Source organism: Conger conger, chromosome 13, assembly GCF_963514075.1.
Source record: "Conger conger chromosome 13, fConCon1.1, whole genome shotgun sequence".
Lineage (NCBI taxonomy): Eukaryota > Metazoa > Chordata > Actinopteri > Anguilliformes > Congridae > Conger > Conger conger.
In genome coordinates, this window is record NC_083772.1 from 25,661,850 (window position 1) to 25,680,210 (window position 18,361).

An 18,361-nucleotide genomic window follows, 5' to 3' on the forward strand; every position below is an offset into this window, starting at 1 on the left:
AGGGATTTAAACGGGATCGTAGGCTATTCCCCGCCGCTCCCATTCAAGCAATTCATAGGTATTAATAAAAAAATAAGTTAATACTTACGGAAAAAGGAACACGTCCTGGAATTGTTTATAGGAAACACATTGCTGTTAATTAGTTCCCTTTAAAACAATTATACATATGGATATTGACTAAATAAATTCAGATTAGGCAATTAACCATGGCTACAACAGCAGCAGGCCAGCAGGGAATCAAACTACAACCAGTTCCCTGACCAATACAGTACACTGCAAACACTACCAAGATATTTGGCAAAGAACAATGTAATTACATTGCATAGTATAATCATGAAAATACTTTCCATAAACTATATTATCTAAAGCATACACGCTTCAACAATTTACCTAATAATTTCAGCTCAAGAAAGGGTTTTAAAGCCTTTTTTATTATGACAAATGTACAAGTTTTGTATCCATAAGAAAGAAATGACAGCAGGTTTAATAATAAAAGGCTTTGAAAGGGGAACACAGACTATAGGCTTTGTAGGCCTGTGTTTTACACCTCAGACAGCACTACACACACAAAAACATTGGCACTGACCTTTTTCTTTCATGTTTTCTTTTTTTTCCTTTTTATTTTTTACAAATATACTTGGATTTAAACAACACACCATGTTGTTTAAAATTCACAAAGCACAGAATGAAATAAAGAAACATTTCAGGCCAAAAGTATGTAGAGTGGTAAAGCAGTAGTTTGCATATTACCTGCAAAATCTAATTAGCATGGATTATAGAATAGTGTGTGTGCGTGTGCATGTGTACACACACATGCACACGCACACACACACACACTATAAGTGGGATGAGCAATATTTGTAATTTTCCCCAAGAAAAACCATAATTGTATTCACTCCAAATGTATATGCTAATAATATAACATTATATTACAAGACTATTTGTATAAAAGCAGCCACGTTGACATTTAGTCACTCCTACTTCATATCACCCGCTCTCCAAGTGTCTTTGCATGTATTATGATTTGCTCTATCAATACATGCTGTGTAATTTTGTAACTTACTTTTCCTATCTACAGTGCAATAACAAGGGATGAAAGACACTGTTAAATACAAGATGGGTAGAGGTTATAGGTTTTTAACCTTGCAAATTCAAGCAAAAATACATTTACTGCTTGCAGAAAGATGTTGAGCAACATGCCAAGACATTGTTTAACATTACAAAAGTTGTGCCAATATCACAACTTACTACAAAATTATAAACAGTTGCCATTGTAAAGAAATGCTTATATATTTTTTTCCATTTTTAAAAAAGGTTGCTAATATGTTACAGCATAAACTACAAATATACACATAATGTAGAGATACGTTTTATTTTCATTTTTTTATTTTGCTTTGTCAAATTAAAGGGTTTAATTTTGAGACTGTACATTTGAACCAATTGAGGTGGTGCATCAGGAATCTCCCTCAAGCTAAGACCTAAACTCACCAACAGACCATTACTTCCCGAAAATTTGCAGGCGACAAAGAAGATCTTTATATAACAACCAAGGCTTTCATTTAGACTCCATCTCTCCCACAGGGTTCAGAAGAACCATGACTGAAGGAACACGAGGATAGAGTAGTGTTTACAAGAACATTCCAAAAAACACTGTACAATTAACATGAGAAACTGAGAAAAACACAACACAAAGCAATTTTGAAATGTGTTTCACCAAAGGCAAAAGTTACCATCAAAGCATCCAAGATAACAAATCCCAAAAGCTACGTACAATGCTTGTCCTGCATCATCCCTTGACCCAATTATCTTCAGCCAGCCATTTTTGGGGCACGTTGGTCCTTGTAATTAACACATTTTAAAAGCAAACTGTAAATTACCTGGTAAAATCCGGATTTATGCTTACAAAGAACTATTATGGCATGAAACAAATTTATCCTGGTCCTTCAACTATTAATCAAAACAAACTACACTCTTGTACCAGCAGCAAGTAGATACAGTAATGGTATACTGTAAGCTCCAATATAACACACATAGAAACTGTGGTGGTTCTTACTCAAACAATTGGAGTTGAAGAAGACAAAGTTCAATAATATGCTTTTTCACCATGTTTCACTGCAGAATGATTGAAAAGAAAACAGAAAAAAGATGTTAAATAAGACGATGCATACATCAGAGCAGAGAGCGAAGGGGCAAGAAAATCATGGGCAAATTTATTTAAAGCCATTAAAAAAACAGTCTGCACTAAATCCTGATGTGTCCATGAGTATTACCATTTAGATTAAAGTAAATACTTTGCAAGGAGGTTGACTGGCATATCAGAACAATTTGAAATTTTAAAAAGATAAACTTTTCATCTTAATCTGCTGACAGTCCTTAAATTCACAAACACACACACGGACAGTTTTTTCTCTCTCAAGTAGTAAAAGGTGACACGTGTCAGCTAAAATACTAGCAAATCCACATGGAACTGTCTGCTAATTAAATGGAGCTAAAAACTTGGCAAGTCAAGATACCCTAATAAGCAAACCGTAATTATATCGGTGAGATAAATTTGCCCAGGGAATAACTAAAGGGAACTTTTCAGATAGCGAAAACTGACTGAAGACTGTCTTTGCCTGGCCTTTAATGACAGAAATTCCAAAAATCAATATTGTTTGAACAGACAAACACCTTGTTAGAACAGACAGGTAGTGTACGTAGTAGTGGACATCCGATCATACACAATACACAGATTATATAGTCAAAACTTTAGTTTCACGGTTGAGCTAGGCGTGAAAGTGTCTTAAGTTAACGGTGTTGAGATAGGCCTGATGTGAAAAATTTACTTTTGGATTTGACATCAATTCAGCAAATGAGGAAGAGAGCACATGAAAAGCATCGTTTCTCACTGAGAAAACGCGTGTTTTGTCCTCTGAAACTGATCCCGGGAAACTTTACATGTCTAGCTGAGAAAGGAATGCATTTTTACCTGTCCCCGATAAAGGTCTCCCATTTCATCACAGAGGTGAGGAGTTTCTTTTCATATAAAATATACAAATCTTACAGTAGTGGAACAAAAATAACACAACAACCTTTCTATTACGTACAAGGACCGACAAACAAGCAGAGGACATACAACATAGGGTGCCTATGTTTTCTTATTAAAAAAAGAAAAGTGACCTAAAATGGGTCTCTCAAGTGCTGTTGTACAAAGAAGAGAGGTTTCTGTGTCTGTAGAAGGACACTCCTGCTCTTCATCTGTGGTGTGTCAGTGTCTACGGGTGTACAGAGGAGGAGAGGATGTCAACACTGCACACAAGCAATGCAGGCCCTCCAGTAGTCGCTGCAGCTCGTAAGACCCTTCACTGTTAAGTCCAGTTCACTTCCAGGAGGAGATGGGGGAATGGGTCAGAGCAGTAGGGGTGGGGTTGTTGGCAAAAACGCATTAAATGATCACAGAACTGCAATGCCCTACAACTGTTCGCTGTTACAAACGTAGTCCACCAGGTCTGTCACCCCTAAGAGATCGTCCTCATCCTCGTCCTGCGTGGCAGTGTCCTGGGGGGCCATGCCGTTGGGAGCCAGGGTGGCGGGGGCCCCCGGGGCAGGTGACGCTCCGCTGTCCTTGGGTGCCACGGCCGCGCCGAGCTTGGGGACGAAGGGCCCGGGGCCCTTGGCTGCACTCTGTCCATTGGTGGGAGGCAGCCCCCCCATGCTGTAGTCCAGTGAGCTCTGCTCCTTCCCAACCTTCTCTTCATCGTCGCTGGCAATCCTGCGGGGTCTCTTTGGGCTCTCGCCCTCCTCCTCTGCCTCCGGCCTTTTTCTCTTCTTCTCTTCCTCCTCCTCCTCCTCCTCCTCCTCCTCTTCCTCCTCCTCCTCCTCCTCCTCCTCCTCATCATCGTCCTCGTCTGTCTCAATGCGGTTCAACCTCTTGCGGACGGGCCGCTCCTCTTCCTCAGACTCGTCGTCCTCCTCGTCTTCGTCGTCATCTTCCGCAGAGGGTCTCCGCCGCTTCAGAGCCAGCCGCTTGCGCCATGTCCTGGTGTCCTCCTCGGAGGAATCGCCTCTCTTCACCCTCTTCCTCCTATTCCTGCCTTCCTCCTCCTCCTCCTCTTCCTCACCACTCGAGTCTTTCGAACGGACGCTCCCTAAAATTTCAAGCAGAGGAAATGTCAAAACCCAAACAGGAGCCAAGAACTGGGAGGTAGCAAACAACAATAAACCATGTACTACAAGTGTAGAGACGGAGCCGGGACACGCGGCCACACGTGCAGAACTGAGAGCGGTGAACGCGGCACTGACCGTCGCTGTCGGAGCTGGAGAGGCGCCGTCGGTGGGGCCGCTGCTTGTGGCGGCGGGCGGCGTGGGAGCGCTCGCTGTCCGAGGTCTCGCAGTAGTTCACCTGCTTCTTCTGGCTCCGGCGGGAACGTCTCCGCCGCATGTCCAGGTCGCTGTCGCTGAACTCACTCGAGCGCTCGGACACTGCACACGCCGTCGGACAGCAGTGGTGAAAGCCCATCAGTGAATCAGTCAGGTAAATACTCAAGCAGTAGGTTGATGGCCTTTATACCACCATATTTTAAACTTGAGATGCATTTCCAAAAGCATGCTGCTTTTTAGAAACGTATACTCATAGAACAGAAGGGAAATCTACCCCACGAAAAATCCAGACACCCATCCTTCATTAGTTGGAATAATCAGGCATATCAAATGTAAATGCTCATTCTTACCCATCTCCTCTTCTTCATCTTCTTCCTCTGTCTCCTCCTCTTCTTCATCATCTGAGTACCCTCTTCTTCGGCGTGGTGGTCTTCTCACACTCTTCTTCTGCCTGTTCCTGGCCCGGTTCCTGGCCCGGGAGGAGCGATGGCGTGGACCAGGGCCCGACCTGCCGAAGTCGCTGTCGTCCACGGACCGGGCGTCGGCATCGCTTTCCCCTTCAGCTGAAGCCACAAACTCCTCCTCCTCCGTGCTGTGACACGCACCGCCAGGACACAGAGAGAAACAGAGAGATGGGAAATTTAGAAATGGCCCAAAAACAAGCGGAAGCGCAGAGGTAAAATAGTCAAAGTAGTGCAGCAATAACAAGAGACGAGCATTAAGAGCAGGTGCCCATGGTGCCGTGGGGTAGGAGACCCACCTGCTGCTGAGGTGAGCATTAAGAGCAGGTGCCCATGGTGCCGTGGGGTAGGAGACCCACCTGCTGCTGAGGTGAGCATTAAGAGCAGGTGCCCATGGTGCCGTGGGGTAGGAGACCCACCTGCTGCTGAGGTGAGCATTAAGAGCAGGTGCCCATGGTGCCGTGGGGTAGGAGACCCACCTGCTGCTGAGGTGAGCATTAAGAGCAGGTGCCCATGGTGCCTCGGGGTAGGGGACCCACCTGCTGCTGAGGCGGAACTCGTCCTCGCTCTCCTCCTCCTCCACGGTGCTGTCGCTGTCCAGGTCGTTGAGCCGCCGGCGCTTCTTCCTCCGTGGGGCGGGCGCGGCCTTGGCGGGGCGGCGGTTCTCCTTGCCCTCGTCCTGCAGGATGGTGGAGATGTCCTTCCCTCTGTGTGCCGTGATGTTGGCCATGTCTTTACCTCGACCTGCGCCTGAACATTACACATATTCCGGCTTCAAATTCTGCATTCTGGGCCGTCTCCAGGACTTTTGCAAGACAACACATGACCTTTTAAATAAAATACTGTAGTTCTCCGTCAAAGGAATTATATGCAAAAAATATCCAATTAACATTCATTACAAATTGTTTTGTGAAATATTTCATATTCGGTTTCCTCTTTAATCACAGCCCACATACCTCCTCCCTCTGCTTCTTTAATGTCCTCCTCGATTGCTTCATCAATAGCTTCGTCAAACTCATCAAACCTATGGGAAACGCAGCATACAGGGTAAGCTGGATGTCTCATGAGGATGGTGACAGCACATTGTTAGCCATGCTTCCATCACTCACCTGTAACTGATACATTTCCTTGCTCTTGTGGACCTTCTACCCAGATTTTTGCTTTTTTTGATATCCTTCTTCTTTTCCTGCTTTTCCTCTTCCAGTTGTGCCTCCTGGGGAGCAAGAAGGTGAGGCAGTTAACATAGAGCATCAATGGAGAAGCAGCCAGTGACGACAAGTCTGACAGATTTCACATGGAAGTAGCCCACTATCAAGCTCCATGTACTACAGATACTTAAAGTAATCTATACAACATTTTCAGAGGGATAAATACGATGAAACGGTATCTGGAATGATTCGAAAATAAACAAGAAAAGGAAAATAATAACATCAGTCATTTCCTTCCCTCCATTATATCATAAGAATGGCACAGTAGTTGATGCAGACATTGAAGCGGCATGCAAAAATGAATAACAGACATGCATGTATACCTCTGAAAACATGCAAGACTATCAATAACTTACAGAAGAAATACATGTATTCAAATAAAATATACAGTATGAATCAATAAAATGATATTTAACTTTAAATGTTTACTTAAAATGAATGTCCATAATCACATTTTAGTAAAGAACAGAGAAGGGGGAAAAGGAAACTATCAAAAATCCATCAAACAAGAGTGAATAAAATAATTGAAGACATCAGAGACATGTAAATTTAGGAAAAGTTAGTGTCAAAGCCCCTTTAAAACCCATGGAAAGAGTTCAGAGGCTTAAATCACACGGGACAAATGCACTGACCTGAGCACTGCGGGGACTAACCAAGTTACCGCCATTAGATTCCAAGTCCTCGGTACTTACGGGAGCTGGTATGATGTTTTCCACACTGATCCCCACATACACCAAGCGTTCCCGCCTGGTGACACAGTGAGCGAGAGGGAGGGAAAAACTTCTATAATCACCAATGGCAAAGCTGTTATAGTTGCCCAAGGAGGAGTAACAAAGTACTAACTGACAGCGTTCCAAAACTTGCACAGGGCCCTTTTTTATTATTTTGAGACTGTAAAAAAGTCTAAATAACGTCATGTTTAACGTTGTACCATGTAGAAGCCAGGCTTGCTTCTGTTCACTTAGATATTAATTGTAAAAGGCTTTTTGACCAAATGTTTGCACACTACTACTATCTAATATGAAGTGTGAAGCATATACGATATGCAGTAAATCCAATTTATTAATCTTTCGGAGTGCCAAGACTATTAACTCCTGAAGTTGGCGTCACTTTACAGTGATTTTCCCCAACCTTGAAGTCAAATAGGAAATATGCACTAATTTGTGAATAACGGTAGAAAAATAAAAAAGAAGGGCAAGTGACTTCACCTTCGTTCCGCACGCTCCCTCTTCTTCAGAACCACATCCAGGTTCTGCAGCTGCTCCTCCAGCTTCTCACACAGAAGTTTCTGCAGAGAAAGAGGGAGCCAATCAAGCTGGAATATTATGCATTGCACATTGTATTGCTGCAGCCATGAATTCACCTATTGGTGGGTCCATGGGACCTTTAATTCACAGGAAGTACCATTATTTAACACTGATAATTTATATTCCAGTTCATAAAACAGAGGGGTCACTGGTGATGAATACAATACTGCTGACTGGTACGCTCTCTCCCTGAGTGACAACAGCCCTTTACGAGCCAACCTGTGGAGCCGCTGACCACAGCCCGCACTGCCACAGGTCCTGACTCAAACCAAGGTGCCATGGGATTCGTCAAACATTGTTTTAACAGGACAATACATAATAAGACTCATTATTACATATCATCACATTCACATTAAGACTTAAGTGAGTATTTATTGATGAAGCTGAAGCAGAAGCAATTAACCACTCATTTAAACCATGACCAAAAGTATTTTCACTTCAAGACTGCCATAAAATGGATATAATATACAAATCGGTATATGGCTCCCCCCTCCAGGCAGGAGCAAAATGATGCAGCACTAGCTCAGACCTAAGAGAATGAAGTCTTACGTGCTGGCAGGGCGGGCAGAACCACTCCCCATCCGGGATGACCATGAGAGGGGGCCTCAGACAGGCCGTGTGATACCCGCTGTCACAGGAATCACACAGCAGGATCTGTAGGAGGAAGAGCAGTCATACCATACCACTATCACACATACCATACACGAGCAAATCACGCAAAATGGTGCTTCATGTTCTAGGTTGTCTCTGTTGATTAAACTACTAAAGATTATATCACTAAAAAGTAATCTGGCCCCTTGGAGACTAGAAAACGGATGAAACTAGATTACCCTCATTTTAACTGAGAATCTGAATATAGAGAACCAGTTTGACAGACACTGATTAAGCCTAGTCCTAGACTAAATTTAGTCCAGAGCGAAGATTAATCTGTGTCTGTGAGTCTGGCGCAACGGCTTTCAAGTTCTTCAGCAGCTGTTTACAATATTATCCTGACAAATGTAATGAGCCATTTCCTTAAGTCTTGTTTGATTGCAATTTCAATTTCCATTTTTAAAACTGAACTGAAAGATGTTTTTGCATTAGCTTGACAGTCACATCATTTTAAAATAGTCTTATGACAAGAAGACGATCATAGATATTCTACAAAGGAGATGATACAGTTACATGATTACAATTTGAGTACTATTAAAAAAAAAAAAAAAGAAGAACCCACCAGTTCAGGATGGTTTGGGAGGCCACAGTGTTTGCAGGGGTCATCATTAGGAGTGGCATCTGAGACTGACTCTGAGTCAGACCCCTGCCTGTCCTTGGACTTCTCCACCTTGTAATCTTCATCACTGTCATCATCCTCACTCTCATCTTCATCATCACTGGAGCCCTTCGTTTTAGGCCACCTGCGAGGGTTCGACCACCGGCCTCGACGTCGCCGTCTTCCCTAGAGCAACAAATGACAAGGTGATAAACCGCGGCACTTCATCAAAGCCCTAAACCATATCAGAGGGTATTTATAGTAAGCTAAATAAACCCCACACCACATCCAATTATGAACAGGAAGCTGAAATGTTTCAAGGCACCTTTGATTTGGTCTGGCCATCTGGGTCAACCTTTCTTGAATTTTCCCGTGGTTTCTTTGGAGACTGTTCTTCCTCTTCTTCATTATCCTCCTCATCATCTTCAAGCACTGACGCCAACTGCTTCTTCTCCAGTTTCATATCCTGGATTTCTGCCAACTTGGGAGTGGGCCGGCATATCCTGGGTGACCTTCTCAGGGACCTCCCATCGGCAACATCAGCCCCTGTGTCAGGCCTCTTCTCCTCCACCTGGAGCATCGTTTTCCTCTTGTGGGAGGGGATTTTGATCTTCAGACGGATGCCCTCTGTTTGAATTTCTGAGGACACCTCTTCACCCTCCTCGGCTACTGCAGCTTCCTCTTGGTGGCTGGACTTGTCAGCATCCTGCTCTCCACTATTCTCGTCTTTACCTGTGGCCATTTTGTCCTGGTCATCCTCTTTTGCCTCATTTTTGGCTTTGCTTTTCTTATTCTTCTTCTCAAGCCCCCTTTTCTCTTTCTTGGCCTCCTTCTCTGCCACTTCATCTACAATTTCAGTATTTCCACTATCCTCTTTCCTCTCCTCTGCAAGGGTGGATTCCTGCCCTAAGGTTTCATTCTCTTGGTTTTCCGTGATCTTCTGAACCTTGACTTTCTCAGGAAGTGAGGCATCTACCTCAATCTTCCTGTTAGTAGACTCTTTAGGTTGAGCTTTTTCAGGATGACTGGAATCTGCACTATTGGACTCTTTCTTGGACTTATCTACAGCTTTCTCTTCTGCTTTGTCAGAGATCCCGTCTTTATTGGCCTTCTCTTTGGACTCTAATACATTCAGGGATGCTGTTGAAACCTTCATGGACTCTTCTTGCCTTCCTTCCTGCTGGATGGACACATTAGAGGACTTATCTGCCTCCTTAGAAGCTACTCTCATCTTGTTTTCTGAGGCAACAGTAGCATCACCTGCAGACCAAGTGTCCCTTTGCTCTGTGGGGATGGTTTTCTCTTCAATGGGCTGCTTACATTTTTCTGTACCACTAAATTTCTCTGGCTCAGCAGGCATCGCTTTCTCCCCTCTGCTGGTTTCAACTATCACACTGCATGTTGCTGGACCGTTCTCTTCCATGCCGACTTGTGACTCTTCTTTATTAGCCTGCTTGCTATTGGCCCTCTCCAATCTGGTGTCCAAGAGTATTTCTTTCGCAGGCTGGACCTCCCCATTTATTAGATCACCCTTTGGCTCCTTTTCCAAGCCCCCAAAGGTGGAGCAAGGCAGTCCTTTGCTCTCCTCATCTACCTTACCCACCTCCTCCTTCAGCAGCTCTTTGGTGGGAGTGATGGAAGGGTTGCGAACAATGATACTGCCCCCATTGTCAAAGTCCTCACTCAGTTTGAGTTCCCTCTTTTTCAGGGGGATTTTAGCCTGCTGGTCATTCTTCAAAGCCCTCTCAACTTCCTCTGAGGTCTTCTCCTTTATTTCCTCATGGATGTCCATCTTCACCGGGGCTTCCAATGCAGTTGAATTCAAGGTTGAGTCTTTGGGCTCCTCCTTGACGATAGCAGTGATGGTACTGACCCTGTTGTCAATGACGGGTTTTACCTCTGGCTTCTCCACCCTGCAGGTTGTCTGCACTTTCCCCTTATCTGTGGGCTCCTGCTTGACCTCCTGCGTTAAATCTGATTTAGCTTCCTTTCCAGAGGCCTTCTGTTCTCTTCCTACCACAGGGGAGATGGAACGATTGCCACGCTCTTCAGGCTTTTTATCTTCATCCTCTGAGCTTTCAAGAGTTTTTTTCAGATCCTCAGTTTCTCCTGTGGGGACAAATACAAATGCATTTCACACTTTCCTCCAATTATAACCTTCACTGAAAAATAATGGCTGAACCAAACTTGAAATACTGCTGCACTACTTGAAATAAAGAGCAGACAGGAGACACTAATGCAGTGCTATTTCACAAATACTGTATGTTACTCCTTTTTCAACACATGCAATTCTTGCTTTTGTCAGAGGTTCCCAATACCCTTTCCACATTCTCTCAATCTTTTATCCAGAAATGACACTTAAGCACATAAAAAGACAAAATGCTATGAATTCAGTGTCATACTCCTTGGTTTGGAACCCAATAAAATGTCCAGAAGCATGACCATACGTTTTCCTCCATCCTCTGGGTTTGGACTTGTACTGCCAGATTCCTCCTTTTCTTCCTTGTTGGTCAAGAGAGCTGGGTCGATCTGGGTCTTAAGCAGCTCCACTGTTTCTGCGAGGTCATTTCTTGTTCTGAGAAGGAGGACACAATATTGATGTACTTAAACAACTACATTAAATTATTCTTGATGATCTTTGTAGTCTATGATCCTTATTGACTATCAACACGAACGTGCCGTCAATCCATGTACCTGACGATGCACTTCCAGGATGATCCGTCCTGGTCATCCTGTTCCTCCACGTAGACCCGTACATTGTGATCCTGGTCCAACTGGAACCAGTACATGAGGCCATCCTTGTCCCGGCCAATAGGCTGCAGACGCATCTTATCGGGATCCTCCTCATTTATTGCTGTCTTGAACTTGATGTTGTCATCAAACTGGCACTCACACAAGTACTGTAGAAGAAACAATAGAAGATTATTTCAATATGAATAAACAGAATGAACTTTGGATTTCTGCTGAAAGCAGCCTATTTAAGTCAGGAGACAGTAACATTGGGCGTATACAATGTCTGGCCATACTTTGAGGATTCCCGTCTTGCACTCTACTGTCATCTCTCTGTATCCCTTCTTCTCAAGCTCCCAGGCCCAAGTGCTGTTGAACTCCTGACACACCTAGGGGGCAAAAACACACACCGTCAATCACAAAGCACCAGTTAATAAAACAACATAAACAAAACCCATTCATTACATGATACATTATTTAAGGTTAAAATTATTAACCATGTATACATTACATTACATTGATGGCATTTTGGCAGACACTCTTATCCAGAGTGTACAGATGATTAGACTAAGCAAGAGACAATCCTCCCCTGCAGCAACGCAGGGTTAAGGGCCCAAAGGCTGTGCAGATCTTATTGTGGCTACACTGGGGATCAAACCACCGACCTTGCGGGTCCCAATCATGTACCTTAACCACTACAGGCTGCCCTACATACATACACAGTGATACAGTAGGTCATCCATCTGAATTTCCTCAGAATAGAAGTATGATGCAGTATTTACTATGGGCTACATGTGTTAACAGTATAATGAATGAATAAGACAGGAAAACTCAAAGTAGAGCTACCACCCAACATTAGCATGAGAGGCCTAACTCACCTTGATGAGATACTTCTCCCATCTTTCTGCAGACACAGACTTCCCAATTTTCCTCATTAACTTCACATGAAGTTCCACCAAGGGCTTAGGGACTGAGGGACACAGAAGGGGTGAGAAATGTATGGCCCCAATTTAGAAGCATTCAAAATTGTGTCTGTGTTCCCTGAAGAATCTAAAAAGTTAAATTATGGGCAAGATGCGTATTATGCTAGTCAAATTTAAATGCAAAAATACAGGTTATAATTTCTCATTTTTATCCACAATTCATAAAATGTTTACTTTAACCCTTTTACATTTCCTGACCAAAAATATTTGCCAATACCTTGCCTTAATTTACTCAGGAGTAAACCAGGGCATCGTATGGTGACACACTTCACTTTAAAATAAAAAAAATTCTGGAGCCAGTCCTCATATAGCTGTGTGCTTCACTAATTTTGTTCAATAACTTACAATCTGTTTTGCTTCTCATTTATTTTAAACTTGAAGTACAGCAACTAATTTTGATCCATTTATTACAGTGACAAGATATTATTTACAAATACTGAGTAATATATTTATGATAGCTACACTGGATATGTTTTCCCATATCAACTTTGTCCCTATTTAAATCAAGAGTACATTGGCTGATTCTTTAGACTTAATGGGCTAAACTACATTACATTAATGGCATTTGGCAGACTTAGGTAAAATATATACTTCTTTTGAGTGCCATGCACATATTACTACACCAAACAATTATTATAGAAGGGTAATTCTATGTCAATTCAACACACTCGTCACAGATTTTTATTACATTTGGCATTGTAAGAAACCCTTGGAACCAAAATTACACCAATTCTTAATCCGAGATATGGGCGAACAAAGTTGCACGCGTGTTTGCGTGACTCCATGACTTTGACCTATCATTGAGTCACACAAACTTTGTTAGCCCATATCTCCTAAATTAATAACCACGTGTACAAGTGCAAGTGTAATTTTGGTTCCAGGAGTTTCTTAGAGCCAAATCAAGATGCTGAATCTCATTGATGCGGTCTAAATCCAAGTGTGCTGAGTTGACATGGAATTATCCAGAAGTCGAATAAATATTTCAACCTAGTGTTTTCGATTGTAACACTTCGAAAATCCACTAATCTGACTAATTTGACAAGTTAAGCCTTCCCCAAACACAATTACAACATTTAGAATTTAAGTTCGATATATAGAGGAGATATTATGTAGGACTGTAACTTGACAGAACCTATTTAACCACGGTAGCATTCTACCTATTCCAGACTTCAATGATTTAGAGTAGCTGTGTCTGCCAAGCATCATAACAATTTCCCCATGAATGTCATATTGTTAGCAAATTTAAGGAAGCTCTTGGACACAGTGCAGTCAGATTTAGCCATCACTATATTATATTTCCAATAAGTAAATACTCCAAGTGCAGTAAGGGGAGAATGCAGGCTCAAATTCTCACTGAATTTTATAGTAATACAGCTAAGTAGCTAAACCAGTCTGATGTTATACTACCGTACATGTGGTTGTCAAGCAAACTGAGTGGGTGTAAAACCGCATATTTCAGAAATACGGTCAGATAGCATCTTACTTTCAATGATATTTTCTTGCTCTAACCTAAGTAAAAAGGGTAGCGACACAAACATCCTGCCCACATGAGTATTTTTTGGAGGCGGAACACAATGCGATGAAATGACAGCTGAAGAGCAAGCTAGCTACGCCACAAATGCACTGCTTCTCTTTTGAACACTGCGCAACGAATGAAGGCGTCAGATGCTAATATTGGTAAAGACGTCAACATAATTATTAACTGAATGGTCAAGAAAGGCGTGTTTATGGCGAGTAAAAAACGTTCGTTTTCTGCTTGACTAGTTTGAATGAAGTGAATATCGGAACATAATCGCAGAGACTCCATTCAGCAGGAAGTTTAGACTGCCGCGTTGTGCGCCTGCGCAGTGGTGTCAGAGACCCACTGCCAAAAAAATATTAACTGCAAATATCATCAGCGCATATTGGGAGCCGTTGATCCTAATGATTACTGTAAACCAAATTGTAAAAAGCCAGCAAACGGTTAAATGAAATGAGAGCGTAACTCAAACATCAGGTCCAATTTTCTTTTCCTTTTGTGCCTGATAAAGTACAATTTAATCCATGATGAGAAGGCATAGCAAGCCAGGCAAGAATGTCAACCCTGACAAAGTATCAGCACAAATAAGAAATAGTGTGGCCTTTTGTTGACAAGAAACTCTTATGAAAGCACAACTAGTTGTTTCCCATTGTCCACACATTTCACGCTTTACCAGAAAGATCAGCTAGCCGAGAATAAAACGAAGTTAAACGCTGAACAGCCACACAATAACACAACAACCAATGTCTACTGTGCACAACCAACAACACAAGCAGGGATGATGGAGAGCCTTTTTCCTCGCACGTCGCAGCTTCTTGAATTCAAACCTTACCTACGGAAGTCTCCTGTAGATATCTCTCAATTTGCGTAAACGACAGCTCCGGCAGGTCCAGTGCGGCTCCATACCGCTCCAGAAAAGAACAGACAACGGCGTAGCTTGGGCACAAACCGGGGGAAGGACCCGCCGCTGCCGCCGGAGCAGCCATTTTTTCCAACGGGGGAGCAGGAGGAGACTGAGCTCGGAGGACCGAGGACTGCCCAGAATTCACAGCGCCAGTATAGCCTCATTAACGTGTAGGGGACTCGAAAGGCCAAGCCGCCAGTGGCCCAGAGGTCTTTGCGGTAAAGTTGATTCACTAATGTAAACAAACGAGTATGCAGTGATATTGCTAGATAGGGCACTTCTTTTTATAGCTAGATAACCAATTTAATAATAGCTTTAAGTACCGTACATCAAAGACTGACTACACTCTGTTTTCTTTGCTTGTACATTTTACCAGACGGACTGAGCTGCATCTGTCAACCGCTGTGGCTTCCTAGTTAGCGTTAACCTATGACGTTAACATTACTCTCCCTCAATGATAACGTTAGCATCAAGGGTAACATAGTTAGCAACAGGGAGTATTAACATCATAATAGCCAACTACTTAAGATAAATTACGTGTAGGACGTTAACGCTCATGCTAGCTACTGCTTGATTAGGTTATGTCGAAAACTAGCTAGCCTGGCTACGCAGCATGTTAGCTAGCGACTATATACAAGGTTTGATAGTTGTAGCTAACGTTAACGTCAGCTATTTTCTAAACGCTTGAAACAACGTCCTTCAATTTTATTAACGCCCTGTATATAGTGCCAGTAATTATCTAGCTAGCTAGGTAGTATGTACCTTCATAATATATAGCTCTTGCTGCAGTTCTTGTATGTGGGGGGTGTGGCGCAGTGGAGAGGCGTGTATGATGGGAGTGTCGTATTTGCACGCCTCTTTTGACGTCGTCTAGTAAAACGATCCAATTACGTAGTTAACCGAACAAGAGAAAGTAACCTCAGTAACTGGACACCTCAGGTCTGTTATTGTTTTTTGGTCAGCATAACTTAATCACGCCATGCGTTATCAATAACATACGCAAGGGGCTTTGCATTTTAACGTCGCAAATGGGAGGTAACTATAGCTAGCTAACTTGATTTCGTTTCAGGCTCTTTTGCTGACGCAGTTTCTTTGCAAGCTACTAGTTACTGGCAAGTTGGTCACTTTGGAAAGTTAGCGATGTTGGTCTTAATTTGTCGCTTGCCAGCTAACACTCGGCTGTTTTACATGTTTGCAAAACTTTTAACGTGTTAGCTAGTTGTTTCTCCGTGCAAAATGCAAATTCGAACGACCATGGACCTTCTACAGTCTGTGCCATAGACCAACTAAGACGAGAGGGCTGGATATAATTACTACGTTACGTTGTTACGTTAGATTAAGTTACCTAGAACATATTATTTAATATGGTCTAACACAGACCTTAAGTACATTCGACAAAATAAGTTAATGCGTGATTGTCAGTAAGTTAGGTCACCAGCCGTGAAAAGACATTAGCTCGACGCTTCTCAGGAAGCTGCCAAATATAAATTAAGTCGTAGGTTTTATTTCAACTTTTGGGGGAGACACACTGCTGGATCGCCTAGTCAAACGTAAAGTCTCATGGCGTACTACTTAGTCTACCAAATATTTCATTTTAAAATATTGTGGGTAGTGACGTCTCCTTGTCTCACCCCAAACCTACGCCTATGTATTCAATACATTGCAAAAGTACTTGCAGTTTTCACAGTTACCCCAGAGTTTTGGTTGTGTAAGAAATATTATTCCCCTTTAAAGTGTCACGTATTCAGGCTTTGAGGCAAAATAATGTCGAAGGTGGTGACAAGTCCTGAAATGCACTGTATTACTTTTACAATTGGGCACATTTTGACGTGGTATATCATTTAAGATTTTCTCACCAGTACTGTGGTGTTTTATCTTCGGATAATCTAGATTCTGGAAATCCTTTGAGCAAATGACCTCTCCAGAAATTGCCTCCTTGTCCTGGGGACACATGAAGGTTAAGGGTTGCTCATCATCGTACAAGGACTGCAAAGTTTGGCCTGGAGGCAGTCGTACCTGGGACTGGAGGGAAACTGGTACTAATGTGAGTTACCATAGGGTCCTGTTACTCAAAGGCAGAGATATTTACCTGGGCATCATGTGTGAAGACAATCTGGCCAATTTGTACTATTTGTTCAGTAAATTACCTGGGCGAAAAGAAAACCAGGACTGGATTTGGGGGCAAAATTGGAGCATCCATGTTTCGGGTTGGGCTGCCCAACACTGTCTCTGGTGATCTATGGTCTATCCCAAATGGGATGTCTGTAAGTTGAACATGCTGACCCACCTGAAGAATTCTAACCTGCCAATTGAAATGAAAAGTTGAGACCTATAAACTACACACCCAGTTTATAAGCTGTAACTCAAATGGCTTAGCTTTGGTTCTATTTGTGAAGCTCTTTGTTGCAACATGCATCTGAATGTTCCCCTCAGCATCATCCAGGAGTGCAGCCAGCGGACCTAGAAGAAGTCTTGAAGAAAGGGGTGAACACGCTAGTGATTGGGAGAGGGATGAACGAGGCCTTAGAGGTAAAAGTGACAGGCAAGACAACCATCCCACAGCCCCCAAGTGAGGCGCATCATTTAAACCCCCCCCCCCAAAAAAAAACAAACATGCAATTTCTCAAGTCACCTGGATCAATTTATCACATCTGGCTTTTTATATTGCCACCACACTAGAACAATAAATAGAAGTGTTCAGTTCTATAAAATATATTTTTCCTCTACCATATAATTGTGTATTTATAATAATTTGTAGATATGAGAAAATATCTTGACAAGCATTTTAAAGAATATTAAGTGCAACTTTAAATCATAATGATGGACCGTTCAGTTTTATAAACACCCCTGCCCCCAGCAAACCAGCCGAAAATATTTCATAGTCCATATACAGTGACTATGACAAGCAGTGTATGCAGATTGAGTAAAGATAGACGTTTTAGTGTTTTCTAAGTTTCTTTGTATTTTTATAGTAATAGTCATAAAATGACATTCTCTGTCCAGGTGCCCTCTTCTACCCTGGAATATGTGAAGAAGCAGGGTGTGGAGGTGACGGTGTTTCAGACAGAGAAGGCTGTTCAGAAATACAATGCTCTGGTTGCACAGGGAGTGAAGGTGGGAGGTGTGTTCCACTCTACGTGTTGATGTCATCAACAGTGTAACAGCCATAAGTCTCAGCAAAACTAACCTCCAATGCAACATTTGGCACTTGTTCTTCTGCTGGTTTTGTCATGACTATGATGAATCCAATGGACAAGGAGATGTATGAGATGTACACTAAGTTCAACCTTGTTGAAAAAAAAAAAAGAAAAAAAAAAAAAAATGCACTTATGATGACAACTATGTTTACAACAGCATTTCATGTGTATTTTGCTAGTTTCTGGATGTTATGCTTTGACTTATGGTAGAACCTATGCACTTGTAAATCGCTTTGGATTAAAAGCGTCTGCCAAATGACTAAAATGTAAATGTAAAATGTAAGTAATTTCTGAAATTTTTGGAAATATTTGTTCCTATCATTGCCAAATAGACACAACAGTTTGTTGTGACAGCTTGCCGTTGATTACTACGTTTAACATGTCCTTTGGGTTCCCTTTCTAACATAAAAAAAAAAAATCAAATAAAGAAATCAAGCATTTAAG

The 18,361-nt window shown here is 42.4% G+C and overlaps 2 protein-coding genes across 5 annotated transcripts; one reads left to right on the forward strand and one right to left on the reverse strand.

Moving 5' to 3' along the window:
• Positions 1-412: 412 nt before the first annotated feature.
• rsf1a (remodeling and spacing factor 1a) lies at positions 413-15,533 on the reverse strand. Of its 2 annotated transcripts, none has more exons than XM_061216250.1 (16): positions 14,649-15,533; positions 12,193-12,284; positions 11,611-11,703; positions 11,279-11,484; positions 11,032-11,159; positions 8,910-10,693; positions 8,549-8,770; positions 7,885-7,989; positions 7,237-7,316; positions 6,721-6,775; positions 5,930-6,033; positions 5,777-5,844; positions 5,360-5,570; positions 4,710-4,951; positions 4,282-4,461; positions 413-4,127 (listed from the first exon to the last, which is right to left on the reverse strand). In XM_061216250.1, exons 1-16 carry the CDS (start codon positions 14,800-14,802, stop codon positions 3,451-3,453), a joined length of 4,401 nt encoding a protein of 1,466 aa, XP_061072234.1. In that variant the 5' UTR covers positions 14,803-15,533; the 3' UTR covers positions 413-3,450. The 2 variants fall into 2 exon arrangements, with proteins under 2 accessions (XP_061072234.1, XP_061072233.1); XM_061216249.1 differs by having other exon boundaries at positions 6,661-6,775.
• Positions 14,800-18,360, forward strand: aamdc (adipogenesis associated, Mth938 domain containing). 3 transcript variants are annotated; one of them, XM_061216253.1, is made up of 4 exons: positions 14,800-14,938; positions 16,611-16,764; positions 17,154-17,249; positions 17,724-18,360. In XM_061216253.1, exons 2-4 carry the CDS (start codon positions 16,633-16,635, stop codon positions 17,862-17,864), a joined length of 369 nt encoding a protein of 122 aa, XP_061072237.1. In that variant the 5' UTR covers positions 14,800-14,938; positions 16,611-16,632; the 3' UTR covers positions 17,865-18,360. The 3 variants fall into 3 exon arrangements, with proteins under 3 accessions (XP_061072237.1, XP_061072236.1, XP_061072235.1); XM_061216252.1 differs by lacking the exon at positions 14,800-14,938 and adding an exon at positions 14,954-15,755; XM_061216251.1 differs by lacking the exon at positions 14,800-14,938 and adding an exon at positions 14,957-15,659.
• Position 18,361: the final 1 nt, after the last annotated feature.